Source organism: Sarcophilus harrisii, chromosome 3 (genome assembly GCF_902635505.1).
Source record: "Sarcophilus harrisii chromosome 3, mSarHar1.11, whole genome shotgun sequence".
Classification (NCBI taxonomy): domain Eukaryota; kingdom Metazoa; phylum Chordata; class Mammalia; order Dasyuromorphia; family Dasyuridae; genus Sarcophilus; species Sarcophilus harrisii.
The window spans coordinates 425,149,743-425,168,776 of NC_045428.1; the positions used below are offsets into that span (position 1 = coordinate 425,149,743).

General features: G+C 32.9%; 1 protein-coding gene across 6 annotated transcripts in view; it reads left to right on the forward strand.

Moving 5' to 3' along the window:
* The first annotated feature begins 2,908 nt into the window (after positions 1-2,908).
* The window catches only part of NEB (nebulin), a 206,663-nt gene continuing 190,537 nt past the window's right edge, over positions 2,909-19,034 (forward strand). For all 6 annotated transcript variants that reach the window (XM_031960690.1, XM_031960684.1, XM_031960686.1 and 3 more), the window contains exons 1-5: positions 2,909-2,972; positions 3,779-3,863; positions 4,376-4,442; positions 15,315-15,356; positions 16,959-17,174. In XM_031960690.1, coding sequence (XP_031816550.1) covers positions 4,407-4,442; positions 15,315-15,356; positions 16,959-17,174 — 294 coding nt within the window. In that variant the 5' untranslated portion in view covers positions 2,909-2,972; positions 3,779-3,863; positions 4,376-4,406. The remainder of the gene's footprint in view (positions 2,973-3,778; positions 3,864-4,375; positions 4,443-15,314; positions 15,357-16,958; positions 17,175-19,034) is intronic.

Below are 19,034 nucleotides of genomic sequence, written 5' to 3' on the forward strand. Positions count from 1 at the left end.
TTAATCATGCCTTTTCCCCTACCCTAACCATGGTATGTCCCAAGTCTCTGTCCTGATTCCTCTTCTCTTCTAATTTGGTAATCTTGTCAGTTCTCTCTTGGTGAGCTCATCTGTTCCTTTGGCTTCAATTATCATCTTTGTGTAGAAGAACCCTTAATACAAATTTCTAATTCTATTCTCCTGAAACTTGGGGCCCACATCATCAACTGTCTGTTGGAAATCTCCACTTCTATGTCCTTGGGCAACTCAAACTCAACATGTTTAAAAAAAAAGAACTCATTATCTCTCTGCCATATACTCCAATAAAAACCCATATCTCACCTAAACTTCTCTGTTGAAGTTATAATTATTATTCCAGTAAGTTCACAAGTTAAATTATTCTTGACTTTTTCCTCTCTTTTATCCACCATACTTAATCAGTCCCAAGGCTTATTATTAATTCTATGTCTACACAATCTCTGAATATGTTTTCTTCTTTCTATTTACAAAACCTAGTCTAGGCTCTCTTCATCACTTGCCTGGACTATTTTAACAGTATCAATGGAACTGATTTTTCCTTCACATATCTGCCAAAATAATCTTCTAAAAGCACATATGATCATATAACCCTAGCCCCAGCTCTACTCAAGAAATTTCAGTGGTTCCTTATTTCCTGTTGCATGAAATATAAAATTTTATTAATCATTATATGATCCAGGTGATAATAGAAACTTAACATTTAAATATTAATGATCTGTTTCTGGCTTACCTTTCTAGACTTATTTTACTTTACTCCCTTTAGGCGCTCCATATTTTAACCAGATTGGCTTACTGTCTGTTTCTTGAATGTTATATTTCAACTCTCATTTCTGTGTTTTTACATGGGCTATCTCTCATGCTTAAAATGTACTCCCTTACCATCACCTCCACTTTTTAGAATCTCTAATTTTTTCACAGGCTCAATTTATCTTTATTTTTAGAAACATCTGGATTCAAAAATCCTTCTTTTTAGTTTATTTTTAATATACATTGTTTTATGAATTATGTTGGGAGAGAAACATCAGAGCAAATGGGAAAAACCATGGGAGGGATTAAAAATAAAAACAGAAAAAAGAGGTGAACATTCAGTCTCCTTAGTTCTTTCTCTGGTTGCAGATGGCATTTTCTCTCCAAAGTCTATTGGGATTCCTTTGGCTCACCGACCTATTGAGAACAAAGCCTTTCATAGTTGATCATTGCACATTCTTGCTGTTATTGCAGGCTCAATTTTTCCACTTTCTACAGGATGCCTTTTCTAATCACTACAATTATTAGGACCTTTTCTCTCTTCACATTATCTTGTGTTCTCTGCTTACATGTTGTATCTCCTTAGTAAAGTATAACTTTCTTTAGTGAAGAGAGTTTTTTTTTTAATTTATCATTGTTACTCTAGTGCATATAGTCCTTGCAAATACTAGGTGTGCCAATACGCAAGATTGGGTTGATTTGGATCATCTAGGTTCACATTCAGATCAGCAACTGGCTGCCTTGAATCAAGGATTAGATTACTGACAGTTTTCAAACAATCTTTGAATTAGAAAGCATTAATCTTACCCAACCTTTCTATTTGCTTTATTTTTAAAATTGTACTGTACCACAAATATTAATTCATTTGATTTCAGAATAAGAAGATATGGATCTATGCCTTTGGAGGGGAGTAACATGATGAAATCATGGATTTATTGAAGTAGTCAGTAAAATGAAGATTATAAAACTCAATATGAGGCTAATCTCTCTTTTACTTTATATCATTAGATACATGAAAATAGTTATCATGTCCTTTGCTTCCCCAGACTAACATTCCTAATAATTTCAAATGATTTTGGTATCTCTAGGCCTTTCTTCAACATCCATCAGACTTCCAATTTTTTTTTTTTGCTATTCCAAATATTAAAGTAATACCTAAAATATTATAGAAATCTAATTTACTACAAAGTATATGCATTTTTTATACCCTCTAAAATAAGGGTTCTTAACTTTGTACATGTCATGGGCCCCTTTGACAGTCTTATGAAGGCTAGGGACTGCTTCTCAAAAGTTTTAAATGCATACAATATGAAATATATAGAATTACAAAGAAACCAGTCATATTAAAGTAGTTACTTTTTTTTTTTAAGTTCAAGAACACCTGCTCTAAGAAATATTTCTGGATTTAATACACTAATTTAAATTACTGCTGTACTTCCTGCTTATTTTATTTACATTATATTCATTTACACACACATGCATATAATTTCATAAAATTTTTAAAGAGAGATCTGGGAATAGGTATCATGTTTTCTCTTTCTTTTGTATCCTTTTCTTTTTCTTTCTTATCACTGGCACCAATGCTTAATCTGAAGTGGATAGCAAACTCTTCTTAGTCTTAAATCATCTTTTAAATTAATCTGCATCTCCATTTCTTTTGGTGAATTGTTTTATGTTTTTAGTCTTGTTCCATTCTTCTTCTTCTTGGAGTCACAGTAGTCTATTTGTAGCAGGCTAAGGGGACGTGTACAGATATTTATCTGGGAATATCATAAGCTGAAAAAGAACATGAGGAATTCATTAAGTGTAAGGTCTCTTTAATATTTTAAATGCGGTGTTTTGGTTAAGCTTTTCAGTAAAATGTTGTTTGATGGGACTAGAGCTGAATGAGGAGTTCAGTGAATCGCACTTTGACTTTAAATTCGATTGTTCAGGTCCTGGAAGTGAGCTAAAATTCCAATGGATTTTAGCTGTGAGCAAAAGTTGTAAGCTTCTTTCTCAGAGCAGAATTGTTGAACAGGTGGCCTTCAAAAGGATCACTCAGTATATTTAGCTTCTGAAACTTGAGCAACTCAAGACCCGATTGGTTGCTCTAGCCATATGATAATTCGGGAGCTGGTGCATCTGGGCTGCTCTTGCCTGGGGTTCTCAGGAGGGAAGAGTTGGAGAGGCTTTGCTGCTTAGGAAATTTATTTTATATATTAATGGTAAGGTTGACTTCTTTATTTGTGGGGAGACTATTCTATCATGAGAAATTATGAAGCTTCTCCTGAGGTCTTTTACAAAATTGTGGGTCATAATGGGGAAAATTAGTGAAAAAGAAAAAGAGATGGGAAATTGAGGGCTTTGTCATCTGTTGCTACTTATTCATAACCCAAATTCAGGGCTTTTAATTAGAGTTAGTGTCCTTACTAACCAATTTGGCCATTCATTGGTGATATTAGCACTCTTCTCTAACAAAGTCAATCGTAATTTTAATCTCTCTCTCTCTCTCTCTCTCTCTCTCTCTCTCTCTCTCTCTCTTTCTCTCTCTCTCTCTCTCTCTCTCTCTCTCTCTCTCTCTCTCTCTCTCTCTCTCTCTCTCTCTCTCTCTCTCTCTCTCTCTCTCTCTCTCTCTCTCTCTCTCAACTTCTCTTTCCCTCTCCCTCCTTCTCTCTCCCTCCATATTTTTCCTTATGTATTTGCACTAAAAAAGGGACCATGTTGTATGTTCCTATATTTAATCTGTTCTACTGGGCTCCATTTGCCTCAGAAGGAATGACTATTTCGCTAGCTAAACAAAACCAGCCAATGATTTAGGGGTATTGGCTTACATGGCAGATATCTGCAGCAAGGAACAGCTGTTACAAAACATCATCTCCCAACATCAAGTCTCAGAACTCTGCATATTAGCATCAAGCCAGAGAGCTCAAATCTGACATTAGTCTCATTAGTCACTGAATTGGGAATATATAACAAAGATTATTCTATATATTTTAAAACACATATTGTGGGGATTTTTGATATTTTTCAGGTTTGAACAAGATTTACAGGAAAAAAGAGGGAGTACCCATTCAAGCCAATGGTGTGTGGGGAGAAACTAACCCCAGTCCCTTAAGGTCATTGTTTTTTTTTTTTTTAAGACAGTTTTCTATGTGTGTCCTAGTTTGAGTGTTCAGTCATGAGTTTTTTTTCTGAAGTATTCAGCACAATCACAACTATACTAGAAGAAAGAGATTGTTTTCTTGTATTTTCAGTTAACTCAAAACTTTTTTCTGAAAATCAAAATGAATTTATCTTTTATTGAAATGCTTTTGGTCTAAGTTGGTAGAAATGTAAATATTGTGCTTTTCATTCCTCCCTAACTCTAATCTCTTCTCTCTAATATATAGCTAGTTAGAAAATGCAACCATAATAGTATCATATATAATTAAGGGAAGCCAGTAAAAGGAAAATTTGGTTTTGATATTCTAAAAATTGTGTTTTAAATGCCTACTCTCATCTTTTATGACAATAATCTGTGTGTGCCTGTGTTTAATATCCATATTGCTTTAGGCTACTAGTGTTGTATGTCCATTTTCATTCCCGAGAAAAATATCTAATGTGTTTTTATTTATCTGTAATATTAAAGATTGTAGGTAACAGAGTACTACTCTGCGAAGATGGCGGACGATGAAGAATATGAGGAGGTGGTGGAGGTAAGATGAACAATGTCTAATGACTGGGTTTTGTTTTTTTGTTTTTGTTATAGGGCACCAGTCACTCTGCCTTGTAAGTGAATCAATCATTTTAAAATATCATTATCTCTTTTAAATTCACAAAGGCATATAAGAAGGTAGATATTTTTAGTTGAGTTTAACTATAATTATATGGGAATCAGGATTGAAAGGAAATCCCATCACTGTAGCCAAACTTTTCTTTTCTTCTTAAAAAAGTGAGAACTAAAGATTATTTTTCATTTGCCTGAAAAAACCTACCCTGATAGATCCACTTATTTGTTCCCCTTGAACAAAGCACTAGAGAGGAAAAGAACAGGAGGAAGTAAGTTCCAGTGACAGAATCATTACTTAATACTTACCAGAGAGTAAAGAAACAATTACTAGTCTTGACTTCAAAGAGAATGTCTATAATATGTTATAGGTCAGGTTCTCATTCCTTGGGGGGGAAAAAATCTCCTTTTTATAGATTCTGATTTATTTATCCCATTCAAAGCCTTCACAAAGTATAATTGTCCTTAAAACTTTCTCACTGGGTCTCTGTTTTTGCTCAAATGACCAACAGAAGAAGCAAGTTTGTGTTTTGTTTTAATTAAAAATAGAAATTGAGAATAAACCAATTTAAAAAGTTATTTTCAAGATTTTTTGTTCATAGAGCCATATTATTCTTTGCTGTTAGAAATTTAGTAGCACTGAATGTTTAAGTCTGAAACATAACAGGATTTTTAGGGAGACTTCAGACATTCATCCAATTGCAAGTTAAATTCCATATAATTCATAGTACATCTAGTGAAACCCTCCCAGCACACCTTTCAAATCTTTTCTTTTCTTTCTTTTTTTTTTTTGGATCTCCTTTCACAAATTAGTTGTGAAGTTTTTTTTTCCAAAAGTTTTAATGTTTTTTCTTCCTATCCAAAAATAACAACATATAAAACACAATTTCATAGATTTCTTCAAACTATTATTCCATTTTTCTCTTCCCCTTCACTGCCTAAAAGCCTCCTCCTTTTGATATTCTACCTTCTACCTTGCCTTCTATCATACTTATACATCTAATCCTGTGCCCAAGCCACATCCAGTTATATGTATTTACCACTCACTGATACTTCATAGACAGCATGTCCAGAATTCATAATTATTCTCAAACTTATCCCACATTCTAATTTCTCTATTTCTGTTTCCATACTAACATCCTCTTAGTTATTGAAGCTTAAAAGTTCAGTACCATCTTTAACTTTACTCTCACTCTTTATCTGACATTTTATCATCTTCTCAGTTCTCTCCAATGAGTATCTATAGAATGAAGAAATTACTATAATTCTTAATTAGTCCCCAATGTTTTATTAAATGAAGAGTAATTTCTAAAATTCACCTTTTCATTTACTCTGGTCACAACATGATTTTGTTATGATTACCTCTCACTTGAACATGCTTAATAACTTCCTGGATTGTCTCCAAACTTTTAATCTCTTTTCTCTGTGATATACTATCAAATAATCTTTGTAGTATACATATCTGAAAATGTCATCCCTCTGTACAAAATCTTTGAGAGTTTTCCATTTCCTCGTGGACATTAGCTTGGCATTCAAGATCCTTCACAATCTGATTTCAACCTACTGTTTTAAGATTGTTTCATATTATTCTCCTTCACTTACCTTATATCCAGCCAAATTATACAACTTGGTGTTTGCTAATATCTTCTTGTCCTCTCCTACCTTTGTGGATTTATGTCAACCTTCTCCCATTCCTGAAATTCCCAATGCCTTTTCACCTTTTGAAATCCTTCTCTTCCTTCATAGTACAGCTTCTATGTTACTTCCTTCATGGTTTCCCCAGATGAAAGTAATATCTTCCTCATAGTTGTTTTAATTTGCATTTTTCTGATGAATAGTTATTTAGAGCATTTTTATGTGATTATAGATAGCTTTGATTTCAGATTTTTCATAGCTCCTTGCATAGGTCTTTACTTTGCATTTTTTACATTTTACCCCATGTATAATTTATATAAATTATATAAATCCCTATGATTAGATTGTATGTTTTTTTGAGAGTTATGATTTTTTTCATCTCTGCATTCCCAGAATCTGACAAATACATAGAAGATGTTTTATAAATGTTCATTGAATTTTATTATATTAATCTCATTCCTGCCTTTATATTGAGAGACAGACAGACAGACAGACACACACACACACACACACAGAGACAGAAACAGAGACAGAGACAAAAAGAGACAAGGAGAGACAGACATAAAGAAATTGAGAATTATAAATTCTCTGTAAACAGTGTCTTAGTTCTCCAACTACTTATAGGTTCATAGATGTGAAAGTGTTTTATAATTAACTCTTGATCAAGGACATGATAGAAATATCATCTGAATATTTTCAAATGCTTTTTCATATAAGAGGAGGTCTGGAAAAAAGATATCACTTTTCCTCATCTTTCCATTATTTCTTAGACCTAGATTGTAGATTATAATTCAAATAAAATAGTTGAAAAATTCATTATCAAATTTTATAAACAACCAGGAAAAATGTGTCAAAGAAATAGTAATGGAAAAATGCATTATTACTGTTTTTCAGTTAAGATACAAACTAATAACTATTATTTTGGAAACCATAATTAGCCCTTAACTTTATCAATGTCCTTATTAATCTGTGATGCAAATACTCCAGATGAGTTCTAATGAGGAGTGTAGGACTAACAGCTTTTTTTTTCTGGAAGCAGGGACTACATTAATACTGTCTAGGACTACGTTAATACTTTTTGGCTGCTATATCACACTGCTGACTCATTACAATTCACAGATTTCTGCTGTTTAACCACATCTTATACTTAAGGTTAATTTTTTATATATATCTAAGGAAAACCATTTACATTTTTCCTTATTGAATTCATTTTATTAAGTTCACATAGTGCTCTAACCTGTCAAAATCCTTATGAATGCTGATTCTGTCATTAGTCAATCCTCTCTGCTAGCCCTCCCAGTTTTGTATCATCTGCATATATGATGAGTTCTTTCCCCCTCCCCAAATCATTCATTAAAAAATGTTAATCAGCACAAGGCTAAATGCAGGGCAATTAGTTGGTTCAGGGGATAGAAAGCTGGGTCTGAAGTCAGGAAGACTCCTGAGTTCAGATCTGACCTCAGACACTTACTAGCTATGTGACTGTGAGTAAGTTACTTTACCCTATTTGCCTCAGTTTCTTCATCATTAAAATGAGTTGTAAAAGGAAATGGAAAACTATTCCAATATCTTTGTCAAGAAATCCTCAAATACATCCATTATCACCTCTATTATTTAATATTAAAATAGAAATGTTAGCTATAGCAAAAGAGAAGAAAAAGTAATCAAAGGAATTAGAACAGGCAATGAGGAAACAAAAACATTATTCTTTAGAGATAATATGATATAATATTTAGAAAATCCTAGAGAATCAACTAAAAAACTACATGAAATTATAAACAACTTTATCAAAATTGCAGGATACAAAATAAACCCACATGAAGAATCAGCATTTCTAGCTATTACCTACAAAATCTGGCAGAGAAATTCCATTTAAAATAACTGCAGACATTACAAAATACTTAGGAGTTTAACTATTAAGACAAATCTAGGAACTACATGAATACAACTATAAAATACTTTTCACCCAAATAAAATTAGATCTAAACAAGTGAAAAAAATTTATTGCTCATGGGTATACTGAATCAATATGCTAAAAATAACAAATTACTCTATTCATTCCATGTCAATCAAACTACCAAAATCAGTTTATAGAGCTAGAAAAAAAATAACAAAATTCATCTAGAAGAACAAAAGCTCAGGGAAGTTAAGAAAATCAGTGGGAAAAAATGCAAAAGAAGGTGGTCTAGCTATAACAGATCTCAAACTGTATTATAAAACAATAATTATCAGAACAATCTGATACTGGTTAAGAAATAGAGTGGTGGATCAGTAGAATAGATTACATTATACTAAATGACAATAGTAATCTAATATATGAAAAACTCAAAGATCCATACTTATGGAACAAAAACTCATCTTTTGATAAAAACTGCTGAGAAAACTGAAAAACTGTATGGCAGAAACTAGGTATAGACCAACATTTCATACCAAGATAAAGTCAAAATGGGTACATAATTTACACATAGAGGATGATACCATAATCAAGTTAACAGAGCATGGAAGTTTATGTCAGATTTATGCATAAAGCAAAAATTTAGTACAGAAGAAACTATAGAGAGCATCACAAAATATAAAAGAGATAATTTTGATTATATAAAATTAAAAAATTTTTGCACAAACAAAATAATGCAGTCAAAATTATGAGGAAAAATTATAAGGAAAACTAGGAAGAAATTTTGCAATGAGTATCTCTGATAAAGGCCTCACTTTTCAAATATATAGAGAATTGGATCAAATTGATGAAAATATAAGTCATTTCCCAATGGATATGAACAGGCAGTTTTCAGACAAAGAAATCAAAACAATCTGTAATCATATAAAAATGCTTTAAATAACTATTGATCAGAAAAATGCAAATTAACACAACTATGTGATACCACCTCTTCCTATCAGAATGGCTAATGTAACAAAAACAAGGAAAATGTTGGAGAGGATATGGGAAAACTGGGACACAAAAGCACTGTTGGTAGAGTTGTGAATTGATCCAGCCATTCTAGAGAGCAATTTGGAACTATGCCAAAAGGGCTATAAAACTATATATATATATATATATATCCTTTAATATATAGCATTATCACAGCTAGTTCTATATCCTAAAGACATCCAAAAAAGAATCATTGAACATTGTACATAGCAACAGCAATATTGTTCAATGAAGAACTGTGAATAACTTTTATTCTCAGCAATACAATGATCCAAAACAATTCCAAAGGACTAATGATGAAGCATATAATCTGCTTCCAGAAAAAGAAGTGATATTAATTGAATACAGACTGAATCATGCTATTTTTCACTTTTTTCTTTCATGTTTTCCTTTTATTCTAGTTTTTTTGCACAAAATAATAATATGCAAATGTTTTATATAATTGTGCAAATATAACCTTTTAGAACTCAAGACTTCAAATAAAAAATGTTTTAAAAAACAAAAATGAAGAAAAACTGAAATAGGGTCATGAAGAGTCAGACATGACTAAAAAATGAGGACAATCATCTGGATGTGGATTATTCTGTGTAATCCCAGATGTCAAAATTAGGACTAATAGAAGGACAATGTATCAGATTTCAGGACAATATGAGACAGAGCTTCATAATCATTCATGCTATGCTCAAATGGAGTAGATTTCCTCAAAATATATAACATTTCTCTTCCCTGGAAGTATTCAAGCAGAATCTGGATGGTCAGAAGTCAGAGTATCATAGGGAGAATTCACATAAGTTATAGGAAACTGGACTAGATTTGAAGACACACACACAAAAACAATTTCAAAGAAGAAAGATCGATTCACTTAAAGAGACTTATGGTACTCAGGATGCTACTCCACAGCACACCTTCTCTTATGTTGACATTGAACTATTTAACAACTATTTTTTGAGTTCACTTGTCCAAACAGTTATGAATCCATCTAATTATATTATCATCTAATCTGTATTCTCCATCTTCATCATAAAAATAGTGTGATAAACTTTATCAAAAATTCTGCCAAAATATAAACTACTTCTACAGCATTCTTCTCATTTGCTAGCTTAGAAATACTGTCACAAAAGGAAGTGAAGTTATATGAACATGTCCTAATTTTGATGAAATCATGTTGCCTTTTAAAAAATGATCACTTTTTTATAGATAGAAACCTACCATCTCTTTAATGATCCATTCTAGAATTTCCTAGGAATTAAAGTCAAGCTTACTGACCTATAGTATTCATACTTTCTCTCCCCCCACCCTTCCCCCGTTCCTTCTTTTTCTTCTCACCCTTTCTTCTCCCCTTCCCTCCTCTCCTCTCCCTCTCCCCCTTTTTCCTCTCCCATCTCCCCTTTCCTTTCCCTCCTTCTCTCCCTCCTTTCTCTCTCTCTCTCTCTCTCTCTCTCTCTCTCTCTCTCTCTCTCTCTCTCCCCCTGCTTTGTTATAAATGATCATAATCGACTTTTCCTTCCAAGGTTCCTTTTTAAAAACCAAGCCTATTTGTTGACTCTATCACCGCTCCCCTCCAGCTCATTATGACCTTTAGTATTCTTAGCACTATTTTTTTAGATCCATATCATGTTCTTATATTCATCATCTATTGCTTGGCATTTCTTCTATCTTCTGTGCATTTCTTTAAATAAACTAAGTTGGTTGATAATTTCCATATGTATCCACATTGGTCTCTTTAGACAAATCCCATCTTTCCTCTTGTTTTCAAATCTAATTCAATCTTCTATAATTTGTGTGAATTCTCTGCACAATAACTTTGATCACTGACCATTCAGGTTCTGCTTGAATACCTCCAGGAATGAATGAATGATTATGAAGTTCTGCCTCATATTGTTCTGAAATCTGATTCATTGCCTTTATATTGGTCTTAATTTTGCCATCTGGGATCATATGAAACAATCCACTTCCAAATGATAGTCCTTTAAATATTTGATTTAGATTTTTGAATACAGATAGAGCATTTGCAGTAGACTACTATTATTCTATAACACTTCTTTATAGGGAGGGAAAAAAAAAGATTTATATGGGAAACATCAGAAATATTCTTAGCTTTTTTGTCTTCTTAAGTCAATGGAAATTATAGTTAGTGCTTGAATAGACTGATTTAGCTAGATGTCATAGAAATGTAGTAGACAATTTTTAGTGAGGTTATCTTTGCCATTTTTGTCCTCTTTATTGCTTTGTGCTCTAGTCTCTGTTCTGTATTTGACCACTGGAGACTAAAAACCTCTCTTCTGCCTCTGAGTTGTAAACTGATTTTTTTGTTGATGTCAATGGAAGAATTATCAAAATGGGGTGGTTGTAGAAATTAGAGTAAATGATCAATAAAGGGCTCCAACAAACACAGAGAGGAAGTAGTTTAAAACAAAATAAACAAAACATTTCCCTCTAAGAAAACCAAAAAAGAATAAATTTTAAAAGATGCTCAGCAGAGAATAAAAGAATAATTTACAAGGAAGTAAAGAATAGACAGATACTCATGAATATAATTTCTTCTACTAATTATATATGTATATATATATATATATATATATACTTTCTTAAACTGGAATTTGTTGTTATATATTCTGAATCCATCCTGATATTCTGCTGGGCATATGACAGTGTTCTCTTTTCTTTTATTTCATTTTGTTTTTTATTCCTTTTCTATTTTTCTTTTCTCTTATTCTATTTCTTCAAATAAAATAAATTTGATTTTTAAAAAAGGAAACCAATTAGTCTTAAATATATGCAATAAAATTGTTCTGAGAGTATCCACCAGAGCCAAGTAAATATGAAAAGGAAGGAAATGATAAAGACAGGGATAGAAGGTCTGATTAGAAGTATTATAGTAGAAGATAATTATTAGATTTGACATAGATATTAAGGTCACCAATCTCTTTATATAAGCAATACTGTCAAGGATTTTTAGTCACATTTCATTTTTTAATAGTATTTTATTTTTCCAAATACATGCAAAGATAATATTTAATATTCATAAATTAATATAATATAATATTAATATAATATTAAAATAGTTTAATATATGTAATAATTAATATTATATTGATAATACAATAAGTTATAATTTAATATTAAGTTAATAATATTAAATATTATAATAATTTAATATTCGCAAAATCTTGGGTTTCAAATTTTTATCTCTCTCCTCCTTCTCCCCCTTCCCTAAGACAAAAAGCAATCTGATATAGGTTAAACATATGCAATTCTTTTAAACATATTTCCATGTTCATCATGTTTAGTCATATTTCTAAAAGTTATCTTTATTGATACTAAGTCTACAACATAGGCAGAATGGGAGAACCAGCAGAAAATTATTTTAACTTTTGCAGACAACATCCAAAACATTTCCAAATGTCTCTGATTTTCCTTCTTGATATTGTTAAGATCGTGTATTTTTAAATCAACAGGAGTCAGGAATTCAGGTTAGGGGAAAATCGTCAGTCTTTATTCTCAGTGAAGAAGGATCGGAGGTGGAAGAGAATCGGCAATAGCAATGTGTGCAGCTGAGTCAAGAAGCTAGCTCGACCAGCAGCCACACAACCAGCAGCTCGGAGTCTGGAACTCAGCCCAATCTCCCCCAGCTTGTCTTCTTCCCTCTCTGCCTCCACCCACCAAAATCGTCATTTCCTATACAACACATCAGGACTTGCAAGGAGAGTGGGCAGGGACCATTCTTAATCCAATCATGTATATTAATAGAGTATAGCCCAATTACTATCTAGCCTCATGTACTTGGGACCTCAGTGCATCAGCTCAAACCTCAGCCCATTACATGATATAGTGAGTCTTTCTTGACTATGGAATAGTCCCATGGTAACAGCCTTATCAAGAATTTTTCTCGGAATTGTGTAGGCCCGGTAGACTGTGAAGGGCTATACCACTGTCAGATAGCCTTTAATAATAGCATGGATACACTACTTGAAGATTTGCAAAATGTTTTACAAACATTCTCTTATTTGATCCTCACAACAATTCTGGAAGGGTGGTATTATTATTATTCCTATTTTGCAGATGAGAAAAGTAAGGTAGACAGAGGTCTAGTGACTTGTTCAGAATCTGGGGCTGGATTTAAATTTAGGACTTCTTGACTCCAAATCCTCTGTTTTATCCACTGCACTACCTAGCTGCTTAGAAATGTTTTCTGTAGTAGAATGTAATAACAAAAAGATATCCATGTAGGCCATTGTAGAATAGCACGGACAGAAAAATATTTGGGCAATATAAGAAAGATAATAATGCAATAGGAAAAAATTAGAAAATAAATATCCATGAGGATGAGTTCTAGGTCTTATTTATTTTTAACCAAGCCATAGGTTTTCTATGGGTAAAATGATAGGTTGAAATAAAGGGTCTGGGTAAAGCATCTCAGTAAAGAGCAGGATTTACCCTGAAGATGTGTATTCCCAAAGGGAGAATGGTGATAGAAAAAGTGGGGCTCAAGATTTTTCTGCTTCTGCAGGGTACATATTTTAGTGATGCCAATAGAAAGAATGAAAAGTATGCCATTATGTAAGTATTTTGATGACTGAAAAAATGATCCAGATCCTTTATTTTCATCTCTTTTCCTGTTATGTTTGACCTAAATGAGTCTTTTCTGCTACTCATCCAACAGGGTTAGATAAGGCTGAGACAGAGAGAGCTAAATTCTCCTCTCTCTTACGTATCTTCAGGAAAATGTCAGCCAACTTCTAATTGTGGTTTCTTTATTGCTGGTGACGTCAGAAGAACAAACATGGGCTTGGTTTACAGATCTAGGTTACAGATTCTACAGAAATGGCAATGACAAGAGAGTTAAACTTACCCTGTCAGTGTATTGAGGAGACATCTTGCTTTGCTTCTTCTTTGACCAGGGCAACTTTTGATCTCTTGGAAGTTAACCTTACTAAATGGAATTAAGAGGCTTTGTGAGATTAATTCTCACCCTATTTAATTAGAAGAGTGAGACATTAATTTAAATATACAGATAATATATATATATATATATGTATGTATGTATGTATCTATATATCTATATCTAGGACAAGAGTATTTCATATGGGAGAAAGAGTCTCTGTTTTCTTTTAGATATTTATTGGAAAGTGATTTGTTTCTGGTTGAATTTAGGTAAATTTTAAAAGAATTTATTAAACTCCTATTATATGCAAGGCAGTATGTGCTAGGTGCTGGGGACAAAAATGCAAAAGAAACAAACGGAAAGGATTTGTTTATTTTTAACTAGCTTAAAGCAAAGTGAAATATGTGTCCCATAAAGTTATATGGTTTCTGTCTTCTCTATTCATTCAAGCAGGATGAGGTATAGTGTAAAGAACAATAGTCTGTTGGCTAGTTAATAAGTATAAACCAATTCTCACTGGATCTCAAAAAAAGTTTTCTTCCAACTCTAAAATTTAGTGAATATATGAGAAGTTTTGGGAAAGCAGATAGTCAATAAGTAAAGTCAATTATGTTTTTTCACAGATAATTTTTTTTTTAGATAATGTATACGGCTCTAACTTATCTTTCTACTATCTGAATATTTTGACCCTCTGTATCACAAAGATTGCATTTCAGAAAGAATATATTTGGAAGATATGCTAACATTTACTTTGATTATTGACTTGCGATTTCTGGCCTAAGAGCCCCACATATTCTAGAGACCAAGCAGCACTGAATCCTCTTATCCTCACTATACTTCTTGAATTGCTGAATGGAACATTGAGGAGCTCAGATGTGGAAAATAAACAAATGAACAAATAGATATATCAATCAATAGATAAGTAAATCTGAAAATAGAGATAGTCTAAATTGCCAAAAGTATTCCAGGGAACAAAAAAGTTGTTAATGCATAAACACACTTTTTATTATATTTCTCTTACCTGCTTCTTTTCTATTGAGATGATAATATTACAGATTGGGAGCTACAAAGAATCTTTGAATTATAGGATGGCAAAATGAGAATCGCAAGGGATCATCTAGTCTAATCCCCTAATTTTATAGATGACAGAAGTGATGATAATTTGTTCAACCTTATACAGGTGCTAAGTGGCAGAGTTGGGTACTTTGATTACAAATTCAGCATTCTTACCACTGCACCTTCCTAAGCCAGCTGAGCTACTCACATAGACGGAAGGATTCAGATAAAGAGGAGATACAGGGAAAACCCACATGGTCTCTTCTGATGAAGTGATGGCATTTGTACTCTATTTTTAGTACTACACAGAAGAAGTTGTCTATGAAGAAGTGCCGGGCGAGGTAAAGCCTCGGGACACTTGCATGAGCAGCACACACTTATGAAATTGCCTTGGGCTTGGTGCTGTTCACAGTCTCTCAGCACCACTGTGGGGAGGACTCATTCCCATTTGGGTGGTGTTGGGGTTATGTTTGAAGGGTTATTTCACCATCTTAAAATTAAAAATAATAAATGTTTGAAAATGATTTTCAAGTAATTTTTTTGGAAGTCCTGGTTATGGTATGGATGATGTTAACTAGAATTGAAGACCACATATCCAGTATTCTTACCTGGTTGCAGTTGTGATCTGCAATGCAAATGCATGCAGCATCATTGCCAAGACTGCCAACCTGCAAATCGTTATTTATGTCAACAAGGATATCATCTCTTTCCTTTTTGACATGATGCATGCAATGCCACTCAGCCTTAATTCAATTGAAATGCTGAGTAAGGCATTTGGATAGATATTCCAACTTGGAACTCTTTTTTCAAGGTGAAATACCTCTCTTTGTGATGAAGCTTTGTGTAGTTCTCTGCATGCCAATATTTCTTTTAATACTTGGCAAGCCATGAGCCAAAGGGTTAACACTGAATCCTTTGTCATATTATATCTGTGTAGAAACTAACTGCTTTAGAAAATGGTAAAGAGGTTAATATTCTCCTTAATACAACTCCATGCTTTGAAAACAATTGGATGACCAAACTTTGACAATGTTCAGAATTGATTGTTTAGCTACACACTTTCATCTTTAATTAAATGCCTCTTCATAATTGTCCAGAGCAACTTCAGCTTAAAGAATATGTTTCTATGATGCCCAGTTATTTGGTGTTTGTTTTGACTTCAAGGACTGCATGATATTGGTTTCCTTGCTTATAAAATGATGCTAATCTGCTACTTACTAGATATGGTTGCTATAGGAAATAAATGGCATGCTATATCTGAAGTGCTTTTCACTCCTATGAAATAATAATTCATCAGTGAATGTGACATTCACACTCATTTAATTAAAAAATAAGAAGGTGGCTTATTAGTCTGTTGTATTTGATGTGATTAATTTCCATTGTTTAAGGTTAATTATTGCTTTCCATCTAATCTCAAAGGGTTGGAGAAGGAGAGAAATCCTGGAAAATAAACAAGTGTTTTTAATTAAAGCGCCAGCCATCTGTATCTAGCTCTTTCTTAATCAATTTCACAAGTTGTTATGAAAGTCAAAATCTGAACTTTATGTGTGTCCCTTTTCTCAGCTTCAAAATAATTTGAAGTTAGCCTTCCCTTTGACATGTTGCTTGAAAAGAGTCACTGACTTAAATTATATTTAATCCTTGCATTTGTTATCATGAATGAGCTTTTAACAAAATGTTATGCATTAACAAGAAAAAAACGTATTAATATATACTGTCTATAGAATTGAAGAACATGTCTGTGAGCAGACAATATAGTGCATCCAATGATATCACACTGCCTGTATTTATTTGGATATTGTGAGCTATATCTTGCTTTATATAATATACAAAAATATCAGCAGAATAAAATATAATGAGCTAAATCAGTATTCCGGGTATCAATACCCCGGTGCAGAATTTTTCCCTTTATGATAATTATGATTTACCATCACAATTTTCAGACAATAACTAAAGTTTATGAGACGACCACTACACGGACAATAACTGAGCCGGACGAACAACCTATAACTTATCATGAGGAACGGAAAGTGTCTCATGATGTGGAACCAACGAAGCCAACAGAGAGAAAGAGAATTATCAGGAAGAAAGTGGACCCTTCAAAATTCATGACCCCCTACATAGCACACAGTCAGAAAATGCAAAATCTCTTTAGTGAGGTAAGTTTGGATGGATTGGGAGTTGGTAAGTCATCTCTAAAAGTTGTTTTGTTAGGAAGAAGACATTACTTTGAAGGAAACATAAATTTGTCACAGAATTATAGGCTATCTATACTCTGAACTTTTCCTATTTGAGTTTTTTTCACATATGTAGTTCCTGTGAGGTAGTATGATAAAATGGGTATAGTCATGGCCTCAGAATCAGGAATGACCAGATTTATGTCCTGCCCCAGTGCATAGTAGCTATGTGATTCTAAGGAAGACATTTAAACTCCTCCTAACCCAGGCAGCTCTCTAAATCAGAAAATTTGCCTAGACTCACTGATATATACTGGTAATGAGAGTTATTTCAAGAAGAATTCCTTGTATTGGTCTTGATCTTATTCTGTGTAGTATTAATCTGACATTAGCATTGCTTTAACACAGAAAATATATTCATAAATCAGAATAGCTTGTATAACACTTTAGAATCTATATTTGTATATCATAACTTTGTGTGTGTGTGTGTGTATGTATATGGGGGAGAGAGAGAGAGAGAGAGAGAGAGAGAGAGAGAGAGAGAGAGAGAGAGAGAGAGAGAGAGAGAGAGAGAGAAAGAGAGAGAGAGAGAGAGATTGAGAGAGAGAGGTGTTTGTGTATGTGTGTGCATGTATAGAAAGAGAAATAGGAGAGAGAGAGTCTGTAGAGACATTGTTATATCCTTCAGGAGTTAACCCTACAGAATGAGACCAAGACCAATTTCAAAGCCTAATGCTATTTTTTAAAAATCATTAATCATTAGTCAATCTGATCTATAATTATATGAAAAAGCAGAAGTTGGTAAAATATAAACTATGTCTGAGATTAATAGAACAAATAATAATATGTAGCATATTAATTTAAAAAAATAACAAAACCTGCCAGTTGATTAAAAAGCATCCCTCCCCCAACTTTTCAGTTCTGAAATTATAAAGCAGGCCAAATCAATTCTATCATTGCTACTGAATGAGGTAAACTGATCTTCTCTATTCTTTCCTGCCTCCTGTTCTCATCCCCCTTCCTTACTCTGAAGTATCTTTCTTAACCAAAGTACTATTTTCTGGTCATAACTATCCTATATGAGTTGTTTTCCCCATTAGCACATAAAGCTCTTTGGGGGCAGATACTATCTTTGCTTTTATATTTGTACATCCAGCACATAACACTGTACTTGGTATATAGTAGAACTAATTAAATGCTTAGCCCCATCCCAATTTGTTTCTATTTGAATATTTTGTATTATTATTAATACAACTTCATAATTAAAGGTTCAAAAGAGTAAGTTATATTGTGTTCATAGTGATCCTAGGTAATTGCAGGCTTTCATTTGCCCTCATGTTCTTATATGCAATTCTGCAAATCACACCATTGGCAGCAAAATTGAATCAATAAGATAACTCTCTAAAAAGACAAGTTGTTAAAAAAAAATGACAAGAAGTAATAAATCTTCATTGGTAAAGAGAGTTAATTCATTGGGCACTTCTATATACATATGTGTATATCCATCTATGTGCATGTATGCATATATATTTATGTATGTGTAAATATATATGTATTTATGGGGCAGCTAGATGGTATATTGGTTAGGATGCTGAACTCTGAATCAAAAAGCCCTGAGTTCAAATAGAGATTCAGAGACTTACTAGCTGTTGTGACCCTGGGCAAGTCACTTAACCCTGTTTGCCTCAATTTCCTCATCTGTAAAATGAGCTGAAGAAATGGCAAAACATTCCACTATCTTTGCCAAGAAAATTCCAAATGAAGTCATTAAAAGTCAGACATAACTGAGAAATGACTCAACAACAATAAATATATATATATATATATATATATATAATATAT